The 10585-nt window shown below is 48.9% G+C and overlaps 1 protein-coding gene across 2 annotated transcripts; it reads left to right on the top strand.

Moving 5' to 3' along the window:
• Positions 1-380: 380 nt before the first annotated feature.
• Positions 381-9364, top strand: LOC115081546 (zinc finger protein 701-like). 2 transcript variants are annotated; one of them, XR_003853826.1, is made up of 3 exons: positions 381-636; positions 8688-8841; positions 9174-9362. XR_003853826.1 is itself a non-coding variant. In XM_029585980.1 (2 exons), exons 1-2 carry the CDS (start codon positions 388-390, stop codon positions 9336-9338), a joined length of 414 nt encoding a protein of 137 aa, XP_029441840.1. In that variant the 5' UTR covers positions 381-387; the 3' UTR covers positions 9339-9364. The 2 variants fall into 2 exon arrangements, 1 of the variants encoding a protein (XP_029441840.1); XM_029585980.1 differs by lacking the exon at positions 8688-8841 and having other exon boundaries at positions 9174-9364.
• The last annotated feature ends 1221 nt before the right edge of the window (positions 9365-10585 follow it).

The following is a 10585-nucleotide window of genomic DNA, read 5'->3' as shown; positions in this document are numbered from 1 at the left end:
CTGCTGTCAGTGTTGGGCGAATGAGGCAAAGGGCAGCAGTCAGAGGGGGCTCTCTCTCACATCCTCTCTTCCTTACCCTCTCCCTGATCCTTCCCAGCCTCCCTCCCTCCTGTGCCTCCTCACCCTGCTCTGTCCCCAGAATCCCTCCCTTTTCCCTCCTCCCCCCTCCTCCTTTCTTTTCCCCTGCTTCCCCTCCCACTGCTCCCCAGTCTCTCTGAAAGGCTGCAGAGTTACCCATTTTGGTTTGTATGAACGGAACTAGACTTGGCTTTATTAATCAGCCAATTGACAACAACCCACGCCCTAGGACTACATTTCCCACAATTCCCAAAAAACTCTGAGGAAAGCCAGTGCAAGACTACATTTCCCAGCGTCCATCCCAACTAGATGGGCCATAGGGTTTTTTTCTACCATCAACTTTGTGTTTCTAAAAGTTCCTTATGCAGCGGCTTCAGTTCCCACTTTCTCTTCCTTGGTGATGTCACTTCCTGCTGGAAGGAGGCGGTGCTTCCTGTACAGAACGTGGTGCTGAGTCCGAAAGCTGAAAAGCCTGACCGTGCGGGGAGGGAGCCGGGGCTGGAAATCCTGCTCTGGAGAAGGGGCGGGAGAATGGCTGCAGGGATTTCTGCTCAGCAGGTAGGAGGGGGGCAGGGGATGCAGCCTGGGACTGTTCCCATCCCCCCAGCCTCTCACTGAATCCATTCTTTGGGCTCCTTATTCTCTGCATCCGCTCAGGCTCTTCTTCCTGCTTCTCCCCCTCATACAGCAGCAGCAGCTCCTCCTGCTTAAGGAGCCTCTCAGTTTCTGCTTCCTGTGACTTCTTTACCTTCCCCCTCTGCCTCCTCCTCTCACCTTTGCCTTTTTACACTGAGAGTTTGATGCTCCCAAGGGCTTGTCTGGGTAACTTTTTAGTTGCCTTTACAGAACTAGAGATATAAATTTCTCCCCCTACTCTCCTGCAAAACTTTGTTTGGGTTGCTCATAACTCATTATTTGTAGAAAAATTTAGCTGGTGGAGGTGCTCTGGGTAGGATACATTTTAGCTGGAGAGACTTGATATTCAGTGCTACCTGGGTAAAGTTAATCCGTTTGGAGAAATCGCTGTCCTGTAGTAACCCAGATAACTCTTCCTGGGTGTAGTTTGTTCTTTATTTTGTTTTTTTGTAGGCCAGAAAGGAGAAAAGTGCATGGGGGTAATAACTTGCTGGTGTAGCGGTTACTACCCTTAACCTGTAAGCCTTTATACTTTATTTATTTAATACATTTTATATACTGACTTTTCATGCAAGCATATCAAATCGGTTTACAGCAGTTAGCAATTAATCATTTAAAATTATTTGCATTTCCAAAGAAGAAAGAAGTAAATACATTATTTCCTAGCGTGTAGCAGATGGACTTAGGACCAATGGGTATAGTGCACTCCTGATAGCAGTTGGAGACGGATCAGATTTCAATCTGACGTCAGCCCTTAGTACATATACCCCTGCAGGAAGTGCAGCTCTCCAGTATTTTCCATCTCCATAGCAGTTAGGGACTGTCTGCACACTCTCATAGCTTGAGAACCAAATTCAGATAAGAAAACTAAATTTACAGGAGAATCCTACCTGAAGACGAGCCCCGCTCTCCTGCGGTGATACCATCAGGTCCCTCCCCCAGTTGAGATTCCCGAGGTGATTTCCGTGGTCCCTTGGAGGTGAGCCTCGGTCCAGTGGCCGAATCGTGGCAGGGTCCTAGCCCCCGATCTTCGGGCGCGGCTGAGAGGCAGCAGGTGCACCTTGGAACGCAGCGGTGAAGGTATTTGCTCTCCCCCCCCCCCCCCCCCCGCAGACGGAGACGAAACCAGGAAGCGCCGAAGACAAGGTAAGGTAGAAATCTTCTGCTTGATTCCGGTCTCCAAGGATCGAGGAGGAGCACAGGTCACCAGCCGGGACCTGTGCCACCGGGTTGATCCGCTCTATAACAGGGCCAGGCCCCGGCTATTCCAAGGGTCTACCCACGTGGAGACCATCCGAAGGAGTCACCATATTGCCCGCGTGCTCATCATCGCCATCTTGGGCCTCTTCGCAACGCCGTTCGACCGAGCGCACAAAACCGAGCTAGATTCACAAAGCACATGTGCACATAGGCTTACACGCACTAATCCTTGTGCGCATAAGTTGCACGCACAAGGGCCGGGCGCACAAGAATATTCGCACCCTGTACACATACCGAGCTGTGCGCATATCTACCCAGACGCACAGCTACGCGCATATCTCACGCTCATCTTAGGCACACCGGAGCGCATAAGAATTTACGCGCCGACAGCCATGGCACCCCCAGAAACCCCATTACCGCACCTGCCAGAGGATAAGACAAAGAGAAACCAGTGACCCTTCCCCAGGTTCTCCGGGGCAGAAGTTCACAGTGCTTCAACCCTTACAGGAGCAATTATTAAGCTCCCCGTTCCACAGGCAGGAACCAGTCCTTTCGGAACAAGCACAACAAGAGGAAAACCAGCTCGGGTACAGGCCCCAGCCGAACCCCACAATGAGATTCGGCTGACCCGTCCAAGGAAAGAAGCCATAGGGGGCAGACTAACCCTAAACCGAAGTGATTGGTAACATTGTTACCAGAACCTCGGTATATAAAAATGTTAAATAAATAAATTAAATAAATAAATATATTCTACCGCAGATGGGTCGAGAGAATTTCGGACAAGTGGGTCCTAGCCATCATTCGGGAGGGGTACTACCTGGATTTTTCTACGAACCCCTCCGGACAAGTTCATGGAGTCTCCCTGCCACAACCTCTTCAAGAGGGCGGCAGTGGAAGCTACATTGTCCAGACTAATGGCCCTCGGGGCCATAACCCCAGTACCTCCCCAAGAAATAAATACTGGACATTATTCCATTTATTTTATCGTTCCCAAGAAAGAGGGAACATTCAGACCCATCCTGGACCTCAAGTCGGTCAACCGCCACCTGAGGATTCCCCGCTTCCGCATGGAAACCCTACAATCTGTGATAAGGGCGATATAACCGTGGGAGTTTCTCACATCCCTGGATCTTTTGGAGGCCTACCTACACATCCCAATTCATCAGGAACACCAGCGCTATCTACGTGTCAAAATCCTGGACCATCACTACCAGTTCCGGGCACTACCCTTCGGGTTAGCCACAGCACCCCGCACGTTCACCAAGATCATAATTGTGGTGGCGGCAGCACTGAGGAAGGAAGGAATCCTTGTACACCCTTACCTAGACGATTGGCTGATCAGGGCGAAATCCCCAGAGGAAAGCCGCCAAGCAACCAACAGAGTCAAAACTCTACTGGAGAGCCTAGGATGGGTGATCAAACACAAATAAAGCTGTCTGCAACCCTCACAGGTCTCTAGAATACATAGGGATCCGGTTCGACACCAAAGAAGGCAAGGTCAACCGGACTCCCACAAGGAGATCAAAACTGTGGAATCTGTTACAAATCGTGCTGAGCGAACCTCGTCCCAAAGCATGGGATTACCTGCAAGTCCTCGGTCTGATGGCATCCACTCTGGAAGTAGTGACATGTGCGCGAGCTCACATGAGACCCCTGCAGCGCTCACTTCTATCACGTTGGAATCCACAGTCTCAGAACTACACCGTACATCTATCACTCCCGGGCAGAGTCCGGACCCAGCTACAGTGGCGGCTACAGGTCAGCCACCTGAGCTGGGGAACAAAACTATCGTCCCTAACCTGGACCCTGCTCACCACAGACACCAGCCTACGAGGATTGGGAGCACACTGCGAGGAGTTTACCGCCCAAGTGCAGTGGAATGCAGAAGAGTCTGGATGGAACATCAACCGCCTAGAAGCGAGGGCAGTCAGACTAGCCTGCCTATGATTCGAGCACAGACCCGGAGACAAAGCAGTCAGAGTAATGTCAGACAATGCCACAACAGTGGCCTACATCAACCGGCAGGGGGGAACCAGAAGCCAGCAGGTGTCTCTGGAAATAGACCTCCTAATGGCGTGGGCGGAAGTAAACTTCCAGGCGATCTCAGCCATCCACGTTGCCGGGAAAGACAACATCACGGCAGACTACCTCAGCAGGGAAAGTCTAGACCCAGGAGAATGGAGGCTGTAGTCCGCAGCCTTCCAAATGATAGTGAAATGGTGGGGGACACCGGACATGGACCTTCTGGCAAACAGATCCAACGCCCAAGTACCCAGAGTCTTCAGCCGCAGGTGGGAACTGCAGTCCCAAGGGATCGATGCCCTGGTACAGACCTGGCCACCGGGGACCCTATTATACGCCTTCCCACCGTAGCCCCTATTAGGCGCAATCATTCACAAGATACAGCTACACAGGGGACTAGTTCTTCTGGTGGCTCCGGATTGGCCAAGAAGACCGTGGTACGCAGACATGAGAAGACTGCTGGCAGGGAAACCTCCCCCCTCCCCCTCCCCACCTCTGCCTCCACACAGGGAACTGCTAAACAAGGTCCGATCCTCCACGAGGGACCCAGCTCAATTCTCTCTTATGGTCTGACCATTGAGAGGGCTCGCCTGAGAGAGAGCGGATACTCGGGGGCTGTAATCGACACCCTCCTCTAAGCACGCAAGTTCTCCACATCGTTAACGTACATAAGGATTTGGAGAGTATTTGAAGCCTGGTGCGAAGACCACGACATCAAGCCACACTCATTTAAAGTTCCCGAGATCCTGGAATTCTTACAGAACGGACTACAGAAGGGACTGTCCCTCAATTCCATCAAGGTACAGGTGGCCGCGTTGTCCTGCTACGGCTCCAGGAGCGAGGGCGACAGCATAGCTTTTTCACCTGGATGTCACTGTTGAAAGAGAGAATAGTGAACTATCTACAGTCGGGAGAATTGATGGACCAGAGGCAGCATGGATTCACCAGAGGAAGATCCTGTCAGACAAATCTGATTGACTTTTTTGACTGGGTAACCAAGGAATTGGATCAAGGAAGAGCGCTCGATATCATATACTTGGATTTCAGCAAAGCTTTTGATACGGTTCCGCACAGGAGACTGGTGAATAAAACGAGAAGCTTAGGAGTGAGTGCCGAGGTGGTGACCTGGATTGCAAATTGGTTGACGGACAGAAGACAATGTGTGATGGTAAATGGAACCTTCTCTGAAGAGAGAGCGGTTTTAAGTGGTTGTACCGCAAGGATCGGTGTTGGGACCGGTCCTGTTCAATATCTTTGTGAGTGACATTGCGGACGGGATGGAAGGTAAGGTTTGTCTTTTTGCGGATGACACTAAGATCTGCAACAGACTGGACATGCCGGAAGGAGTGGAGAGAATGAGACGAGATCTAAGGAAACTGGAAGAGTGGTCGAAGATATGGCAGCTGAGATTCAGTGCCAAGAAGTGCAAAGTCATGCATATGGGGAGTGGAAATCCGAATGAACTGTATTCGATGGGGGGGGGAAAGGCTGATGTGCATGGAGCAGGAGAGGGACCTTGGGGTGATAGTGTCTAATGATATGAAGTCGGCGAAACAATGTGACAAGGCGATAGCTAAAGCCAGAAGAATGCTGGGCTGCATAGAGAGAGGAATATCGAGTAAGAAAAGGGAAGTGATTATTCCCTTGTACAGGTCCTTGGTGAGGCCTCACCTGGAGTACTGTGTTCAGTTCTGGAGACCGTATCTTCAAAAGGACAAAGACAAGATGGAGGCGGGTACAGAGAAGGGCGACCAGGAAGGTGGAGGATCTTCATCGGATGACGTACGAGGAGAGATTGAAGAATCTAAATATGTACACCCTGGAGGAAAGGAGGAGCAGAGGTGATATGATACAGACTTTCAGATACTTGAAAGGTGTTAATGATCCAAAGACAATGACAAACCTTTTCCGTAGGAAAAAAATCAGCAGAACCAGGGGTCACGATTTGAAGCTCCAGGGAGGAAGATTCAGAACCAATGTCAGGAAGTATTTCTTCACGGAGAGGGTGGTGGATGCCTGGAATGCCCTTCCGGAGGATGTGGTGAAGACCAGAACTGTGAAGGACTTCAAAGGGGCGTGGGATAAACACTGTGGATCCATAAAGTCAAGAGGCCACCAATGAAGAGTGGGTGACTCTCCAGAATGATGGCTACTGCCTGGAGACAATACCCTTATTAAATAAACATACACATGCTTACTGTGACTCCAACATCGCTCTAAGCTTCAACATCAAGAGGAAATGTGGAAAAAGGATTCACACTCACCAAGAGGGGAGTAGCTGGCTTGTTACGGCGGTTACTACCCCAAATCAAATAAGCCTGATACTTCACTTTCAATGCATATACAGCATAGTTCTCTGCTTCAACGGCAGGGGAGAAAAAAAACTGATACTTCACACATCCAGCAGAGCTCTCTGCTTTCAACGGCAGGGGAGAAGAAAAGAGGGTTCGCACTCACAAAGCGGGGAGTAGCTGGCTTGTTACGGCGGTTACTACCCCAAACCAAATGTGCCTGATACTTCACTTTCAATGCATATCCAGCATGGCTCTCTGCTTCAACAGCAGGGGAGAAAAAAAGAAAACTGATACTTCACGCATATCGAGCATAGCTCCCTGCTTCAACGGCAGGGGAGAAGAAAAACAACCAATAAGGGCTGTATAACATAGTCTGGGTTAAAACAAATGAGCATGGGTGTAGCTTGCTTATTGCGGCGGCTACTACCCCTAACTAATCAAGCTAGATATTTCACTTGGATGCAGCTCCATCACTGCTCTCTACATTAAAGGTGGGGGTGGAAGGGAAATAGAACCAAGAGCTAAGAGAAACAGATAAGTATGAGAGAAAAAATGTGTGAAGCTTGCTGGGCAGGACTAGATGGGCCCATTTGGTCTTCTTCTGCCGTCATTTCTATGTTTCTATGTGTCATGCTTCTGAAAGGAGTCAAAACACATTCGCCCACCACTAAAGTGGCCGGTGCCTCTGTGGAATCTCAATCTCGTTTTTGGATTTCCTAGCGGGAACCGCCTTCAGACCCCTCCGAGGCCTGTCCGTCCGCCTGTTAACCTTAAAGACGGCGTTTTTTTCCTGGCAGTTTGTTCTGCCTGCCGCATCTCGGAGCTACAAGCACTGTTCTGCCGTGAGCCGTTCCTTAGGCTCACCCCGGGATCCATCCAGCTACGCACGGTCCCTTCGTTCCTTCCCAAAGTGGTCTCACACTTCCATCTTAACCAGACATCTCGCTACCATCGGCGGATGACTTTGAAGAGTTCGAAAGAAGCCCGTAGTCTATGCCACCTCAACATCGGCAGACTCCTATCCAGGTATCTGGAAATGTCGGAACCCGTACAAAAAACGGACCATCTTTCGTCCTTCACAGCGGAAAGAGACAAGGGGAAGCGGCCCTCGCAGGGCAACCATAGCCCGCTGGATCAAGGAAGTTATCAAGGCGGCCTATGTAGAAGCAGGCAAGACACTGCATCTATAGGTCAAGGCCCATTCTACCAGAGCCCAGGCAGTATCCTAGGCAGAAACTAGAATGCTGTCACCCGCCGAGATCTGCAGGGTGGCGACATGGTCCTCCATCCATACCTTCTCCAGATTCTACCGTCTGGATGTTCAGGCTCGGAGAACATGGCATTTGCAAGAGCAGTACTAAGTGGGTCACGGGCAGCCTTCCACCCAGTTCGAGAGTAGCTTTTATACATCCCATTGGTCCTGAGTCCATCTGCTACACGCTAGGAAATGGAGAAGTTACTACCTGATAATTTCGTTTTCCTTAGTGTAGACAGATGGACTCCGCATCCCACCCTTGGCTGCCGTAACGCATGGTCTTTCAAATGATTCAGGGGTAAGCCACGTTTTCATTACCTAGGGCATCCCATCCTGCCGGGGTGTCGACGCTTTCCGGTTCAGTACACTGGCGGTCTCCAGCTATAGTCAATTCAACCAGTTCAAGTTAATCAAGTATTCAAGTTATAATGTTTAACCAAGTTATGAAGTTATCCAAGTTAATCAAATTAGTCAGTCACACATATATCCACAATGCTTTTCGAGGAGAATACTGAAGAGCTGCACTTCCTGCAGGGTATATGTTACTAGGGGCTGACGTCAGATTGAAATCTGATCCATCTCCAACTGCTATCAGGAGTACACTATACCCATTGGTCCTGCGTCCATCTGTCTACACTAAGGAAAACGAAAATATCAGGTAAGTAATTTCTTCATTGGACAAGTTCTTGGAGGAGAAGTTCATTACCTGCTATTAATTATGTTGACTTAGAAAATAGCCACTGCTATTACTAGCAACAGTTAATATGGAAAAGACTTAGTTTTTGGGTACTTGCCAGGTTCTTGTGGCCTGGATTGGCCACTGTTGGAAACAGGATGCTGGGCTTGATGGACCCTTGTTCTGACCCAGTATGGCATGTTCTTATGAGCAGTTTGTACAGTTTGGCTTTTCTAGAGAATACTTGTAGGCTGATATTTCCTGTTCTCTGTAAGACTCACGTCAGTCATTTCAATAGTTGTCTGTAAACCGAAGTGCTTAGTGATTTTGTCTCTAGAACCTCGGTATATAAAAATGTTAAATAAATGATGTTGGGACAGGGCTATATGTTCTTGATGTCAGCTTTTACTCTGTCTCCACCTGCTGGTAGAGATGCATAACCCATTTGTGTGGATTGACCTGCCTGAATGTAGATGAAAGGAAATTATCAGGTAAGTATTAATTTCTCCTTTCCTTTGCCCTGCAGAGAATGAAACCAAACAGCTGTTTGAGATTTGGGGCACGATCCCTATGTGCCCATGGTTTGCAACACCCCTGAATACAGAATTCGTACATCACAATGGGAGATATGTCACTGCCCAGGACACCAAACTCTTCCTGTCCTGTTCGGATTTAGCACAGTGAGTCCTCCTGATGGAATAGAACCAGATGTTCCTGATGTTCTGGATAATGCTCTTATAGCTTCCTTTTTATTATAATGTGATTTATCCACACAATGACATTTCATATTCTGTGTCTCTGGTATTAGAGAATATTTTTCAGTTTGATTTGAAAACCCTGGGGTCTATGGAGGGAACTGATTCTAGGGACAACAAATCTGGCATTTCCTGGGGAAGAGGGGTCCTGGTATCCTCTTTTCCATGATAAAATGTTAGGAGAATAAATCAGGCTGAGATCTAATGCACCCTGAGCCCCTCCACGTGTCTCTGAGTGTTTCTGGTTTGTGTTTTAGGTGCCGGTGACGTTTGAGGACATTGCTGTCTCTTTCTCCCAGGAGGAGTGGGGGTATTTAGATGAAGGGCAGAAGGAGCTTTACAGGGAGGTGATGAAGGAGAATTATGAGACCCTCATCTCCCTAGGTAAAAATTGCATTATCTGCATGTTTAGCGGACTCTAGGACTGATTTACTGAAGGTCGTTTGTGACTTTCCTCCTGACTCCAGCTCCAGCATTGCGCTGTGTCTGAGCTGGCACCTGAGATTGGTTGTTTGTCTTTTCACGTGTACGGCCCCTTGTGAATCAGTCTAGGAATTTATCTCAGATGTTACGTGAGGCACCTGCTGGGGAGCATCCACAAAGTTTCTCAAGAGACTTAACTGAGCCCTCAGCAGCAGGCCCAGGACTACTGATCCCACCTGCCCGGTTACAGAACTGAATGGGCCAAATTTTAAAAGCGTTACTGGCACTAAAAGATGAATACGTGGCCGCATGTGAGCGACATGAATTTCAAAAGCTGCTAATTACTTGCTCGTGCTAAAAAAGGGGCGGGGCCAGCAGTGCAGTGTGTAAATCCGGCAGCCACTGCTCGTGGCACGCTGTTAGCTGCGTCTATTTCCTGTTTCTCCTGATGAGGTGTAAGTCTGCAGAAATCACTTTTTTAGGACTAACACAATAGGGTGAGGGGTCTTGCTCAACTGGGGGGAGTGCAGGATGAAGAACTGGAAGCATCTGGATGACCCCGAGAGAGACTGGGCAAGCTGGTAGGCTAATGGGTAAAACTGGGACTGGCTTTAACCTGAGCATGTTTTAAAATCCTGTTCCCTGTAAGCGTTAAAGCCGACAAATTCTTAAGGAAGAAATGTGCTTTACATCTGCTCGAGTACATATGCTAGGCCTATTTTACATCATACCCACGTACTTGTGCACGAGATTTAAAACTCTAGCATATCTTTGCTCACTGGCTCCCACGTGCACGTACAGTCGCTTACATTCTTGTTTTACAATTAGCTGAACATGAACAGCAGTAACAAGAGGCCTGAGCTTGCTTCATGAATGTCATTACCCCATGCACTGATACAATAGGGAGGTTTCAGCTTGTCTGCATACTTCTAGCTGTCTCAGGGCCATTTTTCCCTTCTCTCCTACCTACGGATCCATTCTCCTTCCTCTTCCTAACACTAACCCTACCCAATCTCATTCCCCACTTCTGTCCATTGAGAACATCAGTTGCCTGTCAGCCTCCCATATTCTTCATATCCTCGGCCATTCTGTCTTCTGCCTTGTCCATTGCTTTACAAAGTTTTCTTCCTCTCATTAAGCCATCACCTTTCACGCTAAGAGAATCTTCCTGTCTTTACTGTCATCACACCGGCCCTTCTCTGGATAACTCAGTCCTGTCCCTCCATGGTAACTCTCTTCCTTTCCC

This window comes from Rhinatrema bivittatum, unplaced genomic scaffold (genome assembly GCF_901001135.1).
Source record: "Rhinatrema bivittatum unplaced genomic scaffold, aRhiBiv1.1, whole genome shotgun sequence".
Classification (NCBI taxonomy): Eukaryota; Metazoa; Chordata; class Amphibia; order Gymnophiona; family Rhinatrematidae; genus Rhinatrema; species Rhinatrema bivittatum.
Note: the sequence above shows the minus strand (reverse complement) of the source record. Positions and strands in the feature narration are given on the sequence as shown.